At 37.1% G+C, this 15,103-nt stretch overlaps 1 protein-coding gene and 1 long non-coding RNA gene across 5 annotated transcripts in view; both read right to left on the reverse strand.

Annotated features, from left to right (window-relative positions):
* Positions 1 to 7,298: 7,298 nt before the first annotated feature.
* LOC123456668 lies at positions 7,299 to 10,000 on the reverse strand. The gene is made up of 2 exons (XR_006634611.1): positions 9,618 to 10,000; positions 7,299 to 9,369 (listed from the first exon to the last, which is right to left on the reverse strand). It is a non-coding gene; the product is annotated as an uncharacterized LOC123456668 (long non-coding RNA).
* Positions 10,001 to 11,700: 1,700 nt separating this feature from the next.
* Positions 11,701 to 15,103, reverse strand: part of Rbm41 (RNA binding motif protein 41) — a 52,529-nt gene continuing 49,126 nt past the window's right edge. For all 4 annotated transcript variants that reach the window (XM_004658964.2, XM_045140940.1, XM_045140943.1 and 1 more), the window contains one exon: positions 11,701 to 12,742. In XM_004658964.2, the coding sequence (XP_004659021.1) occupies positions 12,579 to 12,742 (164 nt within the window). In that variant the 3' untranslated portion in view covers positions 11,701 to 12,578. The remainder of the gene's footprint in view (positions 12,743 to 15,103) is intronic.

A 15,103-nucleotide genomic window follows, 5' to 3' on the forward strand; every position in this document is an offset into this window, starting at 1 on the left:
CCAGCCCTGATGTCAAATTTTATAATACACATATTCAATTATGTTACACCACTTGGGGTTGTGATTCACAGTTGAATAAGCTGAGTTATAGAACATTAGAATGCACCTTTCCTACATAATCAGATATTGGTGTCCTCTTATCTGACCTGCTTCTATCATGCTTTCTCATGTACTTCCTGTTCTCTGACTGCTAGTCTCTACATTCAACATACAAATGAGAAAATACAATATTTTGTATTACATATTTCATTTAAAATAATCTCCAATTCCATACATGTTGTCATAATTGTAAATATTTCATTCTCTTAATGGTTGACTAACATGCTACTGCATATCTTGCCACATTTTCTTGTCCATTCATCAGTTACGTCTTTTTTGATTCTATATCTTAGCTGTTGTGAATAGTGAACACTCCATTCCTCCCCACATTATGTGTGTGTGGTGTTGTGTAGATGGTATACACACTTGCTGTTCAGAAGTGCATGCCCTGTGTGCCTAGTGTGTGGAGGCCAGGGGAGAATTTTGGGTGATTTCCTTATTGCTGAAGCTCATCCACTGTTTCTTTGAGATAAAATCCCTCACTGAACCTATAGCTGCCACATTTGTCCAGAGTGGCTGACCAGGGAACCCTAGCAAGTCTCCAGTGTCCATCCCCCATAAAACATGGTTTACATGTGTGTGTGGCCACACCCAGCTATCTACATGGCTTCTGGCCAACTGAACTCATGGTGAATCAGGCCCTCATGTTTGTCTGGTGTGGTATTTTGAATGGATGCCCCCAAATATATTCAGGAATTTATTAACATTTGTAATTTAGATCTGCAGCCACCTGGCTGGAGGAGGCATCACTGGGCCGATCTTAAGGTCTAGCTTTAAGGTGTGGTGGTAGCTTTGGACATGCAAAGTACCTGAGTTCTGCCTGAAGTTCCTGAAGTGTGGTATTTGTGTTGTGGCTTTTGGATTTTGGCTTGTGGCTCTTCTCTCTCTCTTTCTCTCTGTGTTTGGACCTGTGAAAACAAGCCAGATTCTTCTTCTATTATCTTCTATTATGGAACTTCCCCTAGATCTGTAAGCTTCAATAAACATCTTTTCCTCCATAACTATGTCTGGTTTGGAGGTTCGTCTCAGCGAACTGAAGCTATCTAAACATATAGAGAGCACTCTTATCCACTGAGCCATTTCTCCAGCCCTTCTCCTCACATTGTTACTTGTTGATATTCCATTTTCCACCTTTCTATGTTGCCTGTCTCCTAACATATTAATGTATTTATTTTAATTATTTTGTATTTTATCCTTCATCCTAAAAATGTGAGTGGTTTATGCCCCATGAATATAATATTAGAATATTCTGAAGGAGTGTAGATTTTGTCCTCTCAGTGACCTTTATAACTTACTATGTTTTCCTCTTATCCATTATCATTTATTTCTTTTGCTTTGAAGAATTTCCTTTAGAATTTTTTTTAGGACATGTCTAGTGGTCATATATCACCTCAACTTTTATTTAGGAGTGCCTCTCCCTTGCATTTCTAAAGGGTAGTATTGTTTAGTATTCTTGGTTAGAAATTCTTTTCTTCCTTATGAATTCCTGACTCATCCCTTCTGGCCTATAAAATTTCTACTAAGAAGGCTGATGCCAGGTAAATCAGGACACCCTTAGGAATTGTTTCTTTTATTTTGCTTCCTTGAGAATGTTTACTTTAACTTTCATCTTTGAGGCTGTGCTTATAACTTAGGATAGACTTAGCCAAGTTAAATTTGACTGTCAAGCTTCAGTCTTTCCACGTTTGGTTATTTGCATATTTCCTAGGTTTGGGATTATTTTGTGTTATTTCTTTGAATAATCATCCTACTCCTTTAGCATTCTTGAATCCCTCTTGAACTTCAATAACCTGAAGATTTGCTCTTTTGATGCTGTCATGAAATTCCTATTTTTTCAGTAATTTTCACCCTTCTTTTTTCACCTCCAATCAAATATTTTCAAGTAACATGACTCTGAGCTCACTCATTTTTTCTGGGTGTTATGCTACTGGTGCCATATTTTTAATTTTGCTGTGTATTTTGCAGCTCAGGAATTTGACTTTTAAAATTACTTCCATCTCTCTGCTAAATTTCTGTTATCGTACTGAAATGTTTCTCTGTATTCTCTTGGGGCTTGTCAAGTTTTCTGAAAACAGCTGTTTTAAATTGTCCATCCATGAATTTGCCAATATTGGTTGCTCTCTGGTCAGTTTTGGGGGTCTTTTGCATGTTACATCAAGTCATGGTTTCCTAAAAATTCTTACTGCTTGTTGATGTGTGACAGCATCTGAGAGATTGAGTATTTATTGCAGTCTTCATAATCTGGCTTTGTTTGTGTCTGTATTTCCTGAAATTCAAGCAGGCTCTTTTCTTGGAGCTTATAGGCAGTTCTATTTTTTTAATAGAAAATGCTCTATGTTCAGGTCTCCTACAAGCCCAGTTTGTGTTGTTGCTTTTAGAATGCGATGCAATCCTGTGTTCATTCCAAGTGTTCAAGTGGGGTGTATTCAGTATTATTAATTGGTTAGAGATTAGAGCATCTAAAAGTGTAGTTCTTCCCAATAAAATCTCCTTGGGGTTGAGGTATGTCCAAATAAACTCATCTACAATATCTGGTTGATTTAAGGAAGTATGGAATTCCACCTGGCACTGAACATTATCAGTGTGGAAGGACCATCTCTGTGCTCCTATGTTACATCTGTAGCCATGATCAAAATTGTGTGTGATACCTTGAGTCCATAGACCATCAAGGCTAGTACTAACCTGAGTTAGGGCCAAAGCCTACACTGCTATAAGCTTCCTTATAGAATCAAAAACACAAATGAAAGGGATGAGCTTGGAAAGGAGCACGTTCACTTCATTCATTGCAATAATGATATAACATGTATTGAGCTCTGGGATAATGTTGATTGTCAACTTGATAGCATCTAGAAACACATAGGAGACAAATCTCTGGGCATGTATGTAGAAGAGTTTCTAGATTAGGTTAATTGAGATGGGAGGACCCACCCTAACTATGGGTGGCATTATTGCATGGGCTAAGTAATTAATGGAATGAAATGGAGAAAGCTAGCTGAGCATCAGCATTCATTGCTCTGCTTCCTGCCTAAGGATTGAATATGACCAGCTGCTTCATGCTTTTGCTATTATACTTTCCCACCATGATGAACCCACCCCTTTTATTGCAAGCCAAAATAAACTCTTCCTCCATTAAGTAAATTCTTGTCAGTTTTTTTTTTTTTTTTGTCACAACAACAATGAAAATAACTAGTACAAGCTCTTATTATGTCTTAGGAACTGTTCAAAAAACATCTAACACATTCATTTAGATCTAATACCAATACTGTGATATGGTAGTTTAAATGTATGCCCTCATAGATTCAGGTGTTTTATTAACACTTGTAACTTGGGGAGAGAGAGAGCAAGAGCGAGAGCGAGAGCGAGAGCGAGAGCGAGAGAGAGAGAGAGAGAGAATGAATGAGAATGGGTGCATGAGGGCTTCCTGCTGCTACAAATGAACTGCAGATGCATGTGCCACATTGTATGTCTGGCTTTACATGGTGTGGTAGTTTGAATGTATGTCCCTAAATAGACTCAAGTGATTGATTAAAACTTGCATTTCTAGTCTCCTGGCTTCAAGGAGGTATCACTAGGGGCGGATCCTGGAAGTCCCACCCTATGGTATATTTGGGGATGGATCTTATTTCCAGCCCAAAGGTATGCAGAGCAGTCTGAGCTCTGTTTGCTGCCAGTTTTGTGCTTGTTGCCATTGGTGTTTGTTAGATGGTGATTGTTTCTCTCTGTTTGGATGAATAGACAAAGCTTCTTCTGCCACTAATAGAACTTTCCCCCACCCCTGGATCTGTAAACTTGAAATAAATTCCTTCCTCCTTTTAAGTTGTGCTGGTGTTCATCCCAACAATGTGGAACTACTACTAATTGCTATGCTATATGATAAGTACAGGAAGCTATAGTTTAGGCAACAATTTAAGTAGATTGACAAAAAGGTAGTGAAAGGATGGATTTTCATATTTCAGCTTCTAATGGCTAAATATTGAACAATTTTGATCAACAAAATTACATTACTACTAGGTTATAAGCCATTGTATACATATCTGAGTCTGTGCTGATATAAATAGCAAATGGAAGCCATGACATATTCCTTATGGAATTTCAATTGATACAAAAAGAATTAAAGAAATAGGAAATTGCTTCTATAGTCTAAATGTATACTTGCAAAATTAATACTGAAATTTGTCAATGTGATATTAAGAGGTACATCTTTTAGGAAGTGATTACTCAGAGTTGAATCCCCAGGGATGGAATTAAAGACCTTTTGAAAGAGGTTTGAGGGAGTTGTTTCCTCCCTTTTGCACTTTTTGTCCTTCCATTCCTTTTATAATGAGAGGATCCAGTATTCTCCTCTGGAGGAGATAGAAACAACATAATATGTTGTTAGCAGAAAGAAACCTTCACTAGAAATCATAGCTGTCAATGCCTTGATTTTGGACTATCCAAACTGCCAGGAATACATGAAATAAATCTCTCTTATTTATAAATTATCTAGTTTCTGGTATTTCATTAGAGCAGTATAGACTAAGATAATCACCAGTAGGCAAATACTACACCCGTAATTGTTGCCATCAAGAAATAGTGGTGGGCTGGAGAGATGGCTTAGCGGTTAAGCGCTTGCCTGTGAAGCCTAAGGACCCCGGTTCGAGGCTTGGTTCCCCAGGTCCCACGTTAGCCAGATGCACAAGGGGGCGCACGCGTCTGGAGTTCGTTTGCAGAGGCTGGAAGCCCTGGCGCGCCCATTCTCTCTCTCTCCCTCTATCTGTCTTTCTCTCTGTGTCTGTCGCTCTCAAATAAATAAATAAATAATTAAAAAAAAAAAAGAAATAGTGGTGACATACTTGGGCTGCAAGGCCACTGAGAAATTCTGTTGGAACTGAGCGGATGACCTCCTCCATGTAGACCAGCTGACAGAAAGCTGGAAGAAGCCATTCTACATGCAGTTCAATGGGAGAAAGAGATACCACCAGTGAAGATACTCAACAGTGGACACTGCAAGCCTTATAATTGGCCAGCCAGCCCAAATGAGCCAATGGGTGCAATAGTGGCATGTCTGACATGGTAGAAACCAACTGCCCTCCAATTGGATTGGAGGCCTGCTCCATGGGGGGAAACACATCCCTGATAATGAAAACTTAAAACAGAGGCAGTCATGAGCCCTAGGGGTGTAATATCTGCTGATGTCTGGAATATATATATATATATATACACATACATACATATACACATATACACACACACACACACACTATGCTTATCAAACTGCCCAGTAAGCACTTCTCTTAGTATTTATACCCTTATATTAATGCTATTCTCACTTTGGGTAGAGAATCTTCTCTTTTCAGATGGCAGTGACTTTGGGATGAATCAGAAGGTATCATAGTGCTGGAAAGAAGTGACTGGATTACTGAGTAACATCTTGATCACACCTTCCAAGGCTCAGGGTCCAATGTGGAAGAGGTAGCGGAATGTACGAGCCAAAGGAAGGGTAGGACTCCTTACAACATGCTCCCTCCAGACATAAAATGGCCTGGATATCCATGACCTCATAGTGCCTGACACTACCTACACAAGACAATCATAAGAGGAGGAAAAGACCATGACATCAAAATAAAAGAGAGACTGATTGAGATGGGGAGGGAATATGATGAAGAATGGAATTTTAAAGGGGAAAGTCGGGTGGGGGGAGGGTATTACCATGGGATACTTTTTATAATCATGGAAAATGTTAATAAAAATTGAGAAAAAAAGTAATAGTGGTGAAAGCTAAAATAAGTAGAAAAAAGTGTGATTAAAAAAAACATGAATAAACTGGCCATGGTGGCACACACCTTCCTTCAATCCCAGCACTCGGGAGGCAGAGGTAGGAGGATTGCCGTGAGTTTGAGGCCACCCTGAGACTATATAGTGAATCCCAGGCCAGTCTGGGCTAGAGTGAGACCTTAAATTGAAAAAACAAAAAGCAGAATAGAATATTTACATAGTATCAATGCATTTGTAAAACTGTAAAGAGGATGACTATATTGAAGAAACCTAGTAGACACCACCTTAACCAAATATGATTCACTAACAAGAACACAGATCACTTCTATGGTTTTACTGACAAAAATGAAAAACCTCACTGGAATCATGAGAGTAACGGCTAAGGATAATTAGTGATGTAAAATGTGTCAAGAAATATATATTAACTCTGGAAGGCACTTGGCAGTGTTGCAGGGCATATAGGAAAAACACACACATTATAGATTTGGTATGATCCAGTTTCAAGTATCAAATGGGGCCTGGAATGTCTTCCTGGCAATATGAGTGGCTTTTTAATTTTTATTATTAGTGTATGTTTATTGTACAAAATGATGGTGTCAACTGGCATTTTCACATATGTATATCATAGTTTGCTCATATTTATAAAATGACTACTGTACTAAACTTTATATACATTGTTTGTAAAGGATATTATTTCCTTGGGTAGTGAATATATTTTCCAATTTTCATTTTTCATACGTGGATATGGTATGCATGCATGTGTTTGAGGGAATGTGTCTGTGTATATAGGCTAAAGCTTGATGTCAGGTATCTTCCTTGACCTCTTTCCACTTTGTTTACTGAGGGTCTTTCACTTGAACCCAGAGCTTACCGGAGATAAATTTGGCTATGCATCTTGCCCTTGGAAACTTGCCTCAACATCCTGAGTAGTGAGATTATTTCTACTCAGCTTTTACCTGGGCTTCTGAACTTTGGTACTCACATTTACATGGCAAGTGAATTACCCATTGAGCCATCTTCCCAGCCCCCTAATTTTTGTGGCAAAATTTTACATATGTACATAGATTTGTTTTGAGGCAGGTTCTTATTTGTGGCACAGGTTGGCCTTGAAATTTCAGTGATCTTCCTGCCTAACTCTCCTGAGTATTGAAATTACATGCATGTGCTACCATATCTGTATTGGAGATTTATGATTTTTTTTTTAAGATTTCACTTTGTTTGGTGGTACTGGAGATTGAAGCTATGGTCTTGTGCTTGAAAGGTTAGTGTTCTACTCCTAAGCTATATCATCATCTAGAGATGATTTTACTTGATTGTTTTGACTCACCTGTAGGAAGAAAAATATGAAGCAGTAGAAAAGTGGTTTTGACATTTCAGAAGTAACCAAAGACAACAGAATACTTACATTAGTTAATTTAAATGATTGTCCTTCACACATTTTTTCCATTAAAATTACATTTATTTAAAATTTCATACATTAAAAATTTTTATTTCGTGTATAATTCTATGAGATTTAACAAATGCACACATCATACAACATAAACAAAACAAGATATAGAAAAGTTCCATCATAACAAACAAATCCCCTTTGCTACCACTTTAACTTTTTAAAATTTTTATTTACTTATTTACAAGGAGAGACAAAAAAATGGGTACACCAGGGCCTTTAACCACTGCAAATGAACTTCAGATGCATGTACTACTTTGTGCATCTGGTTTTACATGGGCACTGGGGAAGTGAGCCAGCACTGTTAGGCTTTGAAGGCAAATGCCTTAAATGCTGATCTATCTCCCCAGTCCCACTTTAACTTTTGATAGCTCCAACCCTCCATTCCTATTGGTGTACCCTTGACAGAAAACACACAAATGAAATCAAATAATAAACAGTCTTTTGAGTTTGATTTCTTCTACTTAGCATATTTATTTAAGATTTCCCCATGTTGTTGCATATTTGGTTCCTTAGTTATTATTGCTGAGTAGAATTTCATTGTCTGAATGGTTATGCCACAGTTTCTGTATCTATGCACCAGTTGAAAGATATCTCAATTTTTATTGTTCTCCATTTTTAAGTAGTTTGTAAGTCTAGTAAAGGCAAGAGGTAAGATTTTCCACGGAAAAGAAGGTAGTTCCTTCTGGGAAATCTAGACGAGATGTTCCTGGGTAACATATGCATGAGGCTACAACTAGGATAATTTACTTCTCATCCCTTAAGCTATGTTTAAAAATGAAGAGTTAATTATAAGTTATCAGTGTATCAAATGAATTGGAGTTTGTCCTGAGTATAGTCAGACATCCTTAGATGGGGTCTGACAAGTATTCTGGAAGCCAAGTCTTTGCAAGAATATTTAAAAATTATTTTGATTAAAAATACAAAAAGGTAAAAATTATTCCAAATAATACCACCTCAAAAGTTCACAAAGTGAAAAAGCCTCCTTTCAGCCTGTACAATTCTACCTCCAAAAGGTTAACAACTTGCTTTATATTTCAGTTCTCTTCTTAACTTTGAAAAAATCTATCTATGTATTTATTATCTGTCGATCCAACTATCAATTTACTTAAAAATATATTCACACTACACATAACTATACATATTAATTTTTAACTTAATATAAAATAGGATATGAGTACAGGCTGCAACATATTCATAGTATCCTACTAACTAGATGTGCCATAAGTTACTTACTCATTTTGTGACAGACATGTAGATATTCAACATCCTATCTTTGTAACTTTTACTAAGATTTAATCCATATAATATAAAATTCACCCACAAGTTAAGGGCTTCAGTATATGCGTGCCATATAGTCATTAACAGAATTTTAGAACATTTTCACCAACTTGTAAAAAGCAAAACACAACCATTTATTACCATGCCCACTCAGCTAGTTTCCTCAACCATTTAAACTCAGTGTTTTATTTTATCTAAATTGTGTCTCTGTACAGTGTTGAGCCTTGATTTTCCTTGTTCTGACAAGACTGTTTAATCTATTCACAATTATTGTTAGTACTGATATGAATTTACTAATGTCACTTTACTATTTTTTGCCTTAAGAAGTATATCTTATTTTTTAATTAAGAACATACTTTGTATGGATACATCATGTGTTGGTACCATCTTTACCCTCCTCCCTGTCTCCATTCTGTTGGAGGCCCTCTTCAGTGGGGTTGCTGGTATTCCCCATGGGGTTGTGTGTTACGTGTTGTGGAAGCAGTGTTAGTTGAAGGGAGTCAATGCCTTTGAACATGATGTCCCAACCTGTGGCTCTTACACTCTTTCCACAAAATTCCCTGGGCCTTGGTGGGTGTGTTTTAAGCCTACTTCAGTGATGAGCTCTTAGGAGCCTCTGCATTTCTTTTTTGGTTCATGTTGAGTATTCTCAGCATCTGTTTCCTTGACTCTGGCACTGACTGCCAGGCTCACCATGGAAGCAATACTCTTGCAAGTCTCCCTCATTCCTCATTTGGGCCTTGGTTGAGATGTGAAGGGTGGTTTATCTCCTTGGGTCTTGTTACCTTCTGAAAAGAGAAAAGCAGATTTTCCAATGGAGAGTAAAGCAGCACAGGTTAAGTTGAATAAGTGTTATTAATTTAGGGAGATTTTGATGGATGTAGCCTTTCTTTTAGCCAAAGACTAGTGGAAACTTGACATTGGAGACCATAATCTTTGTCTCCATAGGATTCTGACCTGGTTCCCAGTTCCAGATATAGGTTCCTTTCCTCTTAGTGGATCTCTTAGCCAATCAGAAAGTCAACTGGTTACCTACCAAGGCTATGTGCCACCACTGTACTGATGTGTACTTCTTGTCAGGATGGTTGCTTCAACGTAGCTTAGACTCCTTCCAGCTCACACCATCATTGGCCACTTTCCAGCACTAGATGGGCTGAGGACTGGCTCTCTTTTGGATTCCAGCCAGGTCTCTGTGTTCCGTGTCAACAGCATACGGTGTCTTCAGCAACAGGGTCTTATTAAGGCTTAACAAAAAGTTATCCATGTTTCCTTTTGCTTTCTTTAGCATTGTTCACTACTGAAAGATTTTAAATTTCTTTTAATAACATTTCCATGGGCTGAAGAGATGGCTTAGTGGCTTTGACCTTTGCCTGCAAAGCTAAAGGACACAAGTTCAATTCCCCAAAACCAAGAAAAGCCAGATGCACAAGGCGGCACATGCATCTGGAGTTCATTTGCAGCAGCTGAAGGCCCTGGCTTGCCCATTCTCTCTTTCTCTCTCTCTCTCTCTCTCTCTCTGTCTGCCTCTTTCTCTTTCCCACAAATAAAATAAATTTTAAAAAGAAAAGAAAAAAATTCTCTGTTGTTTTGAAAATGTTATTTCCTTAGTTGTTACTCAGGGTTACTGTGCATATCCTAACTAAATAAGAGTAGCTGACTACCTGAATTCCAGTGATATTTAGTGATTTTATTTCTACATAAACCCATTTTTTTCTACATTTTGTGGTATGACAGCTATGCGTGCTATTTTTGCATTTTATAAACGTAACAATACATTATAATTATCACTTAATATAAGTCTATGTATTTTAAAGAAGCTGAGAAAATATTTGAATAATTACAACTTTTTAAAAATAATTATCTTATTTTTCTGTTTTATTTGTTACTATGAATTTATGCTACTATCAAGAATACTTTCCTTAGTAAAAAGTAGCATTATTTCTACCTACATTCTTTGTCCTGTTACTGGTAAATATATTATTTTTTTATGTTATAGGCCAAACAATGAAACTGTATATTCTTGCTGTCTTATGTAGCTTGTAAAAATTAGGTAAGTGATATTGCTGAAGACACCACATGCTGCTGACAAAGAACACACAGAGACCTGGTGGTAATCCAGAAGGGAGCCAGTTCCCAGATGGTTATACTGTATAGTGCTGGAAAGCACTACCTGTGCTGCTGTGGGAAAGTGGTCAACAACATTGGGAGCAAGCAGGGGTCATGGCTATTCAAAAGCAACCAGCCTGACAAGATGTATATATCTGTGCAATGGTAGCACACAGCCTTGGTGGGTAACCAGTGGCTTTGTGATTAGCTAATAGATCCACTCAGTGAAGAGGAACGCACAGCTGGGACTGGAAACCAGGTCAGAATCATATGGAGAGCAACATTATGGTTTCTAATGACAAGCTCCCACTAGTCAGTGGTCAAAAGAGGGGATATTTCCATCAAAATCTCTCTAAATTAATAATGTTTATTCCATTTAACCTATGCTGACTTCTTTCTCCATTGGAGATCTGTTTTTGTTTTTCAGAAGGTAGCGAGAACTAAGGAGATAAACCATCTCTCACATTTCAGCCAGGGCCCAGGTGAAAGCACAGTGAACTTGTAAGATGAGTAAGAATGCTGCTTCCATGGTGAACCTAACATTCTGTGCCAGGTTGAAGGAGGCAGACACTGAGGATCTTTAATACATACCAAAGTAGAAATATAGAAACTCCTGAGAGCTTAAAACTGAAGTAGACTTAAAACACATGTACCACAGCTCAGGGAATTTTATGGAAGACAGGCAGTAAGATTGTAAGAACCGCAGAATGGAAAGGAATGCTTGAGGCACTGGGTCCCCTTACAATGACTGACTAATGCTCTCACATCTCATAACCTGCAAACCTAGGGGGAGTATCAGCAACTCCACTGAAGAGGACCCTTAGCAGAATGGGGCCAGGGAGGAGGAAAGTGATGATACCAATACATGATGTGTCCATACAATGTATATTCTTAATGAAAGTTGAATAAATGGAATGTGTCTTCATAATAATATAACCATACGTGTCTTTCATTTTTATATGTAGATTCAAATAACTGTCTGAGGTGACCTGCTTTCAGTTTGATACTTCCTCTTTATTTCTTGTGAGGTCTATTGGCCAGAATTTCTCCAGTTTTTTTTTTTTTAAATGTGTGAATGCTTTATCTTCACTTTTGAAAAATAGGGTTTTTTATATGAGGAATTTAATTAACCTAATATTTAACATATATTACAAAATTATTCAATGTATTTAATGCTTATTGCTTTAAATTCAATGATTACTCAACAGCATCTAGCCCAAATGGCCATGAGACCACTGATGTTTTTGTCTAAAAGATGTTATTAAAAAAAGTATAGATCTTTCTGAAGATTGGTAACAGTGGGGGAGCCATCATTAAATTTATTGAATAACCTATGGAACTACTTACTGTTACTGCTGACAGTTCTGACAAAATAGTAGTTGACACTTAGGTCTGGAGCTGGGAGAGAGGGAGACCTTTTATTTGCTAAGTAGATAAAATTAGAAGTAAATGAGTTCTAATAAATAAATGGTTTAATATTTAATTTGGTTTAAAATTTTGCACAGAAGAGGCATTTCTGGACAGAATGTTATCTGTAGGGGTACATACTAAAGACTCCAGAAAATATGAAAGATTTTATAAAATCTTCAGAAATAATCCTATGTAATTTATCCTGAGAAAGTTGTGTTTTTTTTTAAAATTACCTTAATAATCATGGTATTCTTTCCTATGTAATCTTTGAATATTGTCTTTAACACTCAGGATATTATCTGTCCTATAGTTTTTTTTTTTTCTGTCTATATAGTCTCTGATTGTAGAACTGCACCAATTCTCTTCAAAAGCTAAAACAAATTGTCCTAATTTTTCAATTCTAAGTTATCCTGTTCAACACCAATCAAATTTCCATCTATATACAAATCCTATATCCTTCTACAAGAATGAATATATGCATTCAGCTCCCACTGCTTGCTGTGCTATTATCTGGAGAAGATATGGGAGAAGAAGACTGGAGATGTGACTGCTTCTTTTTGTTCTTTCCAAATTCGATCACCAGTATTTTTCCATGCAGTTTATAGCCATTTATAAGATGCAATGCTTGCCATGCTATCTCTTTACCTGAAAATAAAAAGACATAATATCAATTTATGTAGAGATTAATCATTCAATTATAAGTCTAGTTTTGATTGTTTTGCATTACTATTAAATATATGCTATAAGACAATACAGATATATTGTTTTATCTTTTTAAATAATCACCACCAATTTGTTTAAATCAGTAGGATACATTAATGACAATAAAAATTCAAAATAGATACTTGAAGGCATCTCTTAATTAAAAGATATAACAAAGAAATACTAAAGAAGTATAAGGTATTCATATTTAAATGCAACCTCTATCATAGATAGGGATTACAGATATTATGATAACCAATTTTTTTTTTATCTTTTCACAAGTTTTATTAACATTACCCATGATTATAAAAAATATCCCATGGTAATACCCTCCCCTCCCCCATACTTTCCGTTTTGAAATTCCATTCTCCATCATATTACCTCCCCATCTCAATCATTGTACTTACATATATACAATACCAACCTACTAAATACCCTCCTCCCTTCCTTTCTCTTCCCTTCATATCTCCTTTATTTACTGGCCTCTGCTACTAAGTATTTTCCTTCTCACGCAGAAGCCCAATTATCTGTAGCTAGGATCCACATATGAGGGAGAACATGTGGCGCTTGGTTTTCTGGGCCTGGGTTACCTCACTTAGTATAATCCTTTCCAGATCCATCCATTTTTCTGCCAATTTCATAACTTCATTTTTCTTTACCACTGAGTAGAACTCCATTGTATAAATTTGCCATATCTTCATTATCCACTCATCAGTTGAGGGACATCTAGGCTGGTTCCATTTCCCAGCTATTATAAATTGAGCAGCAATAAACATGGTTGAACACGTACTTCTAAGGAAATGAGATGAGTCCTTCAGATATATGCCTAGGAGTGCTATAGCTGGGTCATATGGTAGATCAATCTTTAGCTGTTTTAGGAACCTCCACACTGATTTCCACAATGGCTGGACCAGATTGCATTCCCTCCAGCAGTGTAGAAGTATTCCTCTTTTTCCGCATCCCCGCCAACATTTATGATCATTTGTTTTCATGACGGTGGCCAATCTGACAGGAGTGAGATGGAATCTCAATGTAGTTTTAATCTGCATTTCCCTGATGACTAGTGATGTAGAACATTTTTTTAGATGCTTATATGCCATTCATATTTCTTCCTTTGAGAATGCTCTATTTAGCTCCATAGCCCCCCCCCCTTTTTTTTGGTTTTTTGAGGTAGGGTCTCACTTTGGTCCAGGCTGACCTGGAATTATCTCTGTAATCTCAGGGTGACCTTAAACTCATGGCGGTCCTCCTATCTCTGCCTCATTGAGTGCTGGGATTAAAGGAGTGTGCCACCACGCTCAGCCATAGCCCATTTTTTGATTGGCTTATTTGATTCCTTATTATTTAACTTTTTGAGTTCTTTGTATATCCTAGGTATTAATTCTCTATCAGATGTATAGCTGGCAAAGAATTTTTCCCATTCTGTAGGTTGCCTCTTTGGTTTATTCACTGTGTCCTTTGCAGTGCAAAATCTTTGTAATTTCATGAGGTCCCAGTGATTAATCTGTGGTTTTATTGCCTCAGCAATTGGGGTTGTATTCAGAAAGTGTTTGCCAAGACCAATATGTTGAAGGGTTTCCCCTACTTTTTCCTCTAGCAGTTTCAGAGTTTCAGGTCTGATGTTAAGGTCTTTAATCCACTTAGACTTAATTCTTGTGCATGGAGAGAGAGAAGAATCTATTTTCATCCTTCTACAGATATATATCCAGTTTTCCCAACACCATTTGCTGAAGAGGCTGTCTTTTCTCCAATGAGGATTTTTGGCATCTTTATCAAATAACAGGTGGCTATAGCTACCTGGACTTACATCTGGGCCCTCTATTCTGTTCCACTGATCTACATGTCTGTTTTTGTGCCAGTACCATGCTGTTTTTGTTACTATGGCTCTGTAGTATAGGTTAAAATCAGGTGTGGTGATACCACCAGCCTTATTTTTGTTGCTCAGTATTATTTTAGATATTCGAGGTTTTTTTGTGATTGCAAATGAATTTTTGGATTTTTTTTTGTATTTCCATAAAGAATGCTTTTGGAATTTTGATAGGGATTGCATTACATGTGTAGATTGCTTTTGGTAAGATTGCCATTTTCACAATATTGATTCTTCTATTCCCAGTCTCTGTAGGACTTTTATCATGAAGGGATATTGGATTTTGCCAAATGCTTTCTCTGTATCTAATGAGGTGATCATGTGATTTTTGTCCTTCAACCCATTTATATAATGTATTACATTTATAGATTTGCGTATATTGAACCATCCTTGCATCTCTGGGATAAAGCCTACTTGGTTGGGGTGAGTGATCTTTC

This window comes from Jaculus jaculus, chromosome X (genome assembly GCF_020740685.1).
Source record: "Jaculus jaculus isolate mJacJac1 chromosome X, mJacJac1.mat.Y.cur, whole genome shotgun sequence".
NCBI lineage: Eukaryota > Metazoa > Chordata > Mammalia > Rodentia > Dipodidae > Jaculus > Jaculus jaculus.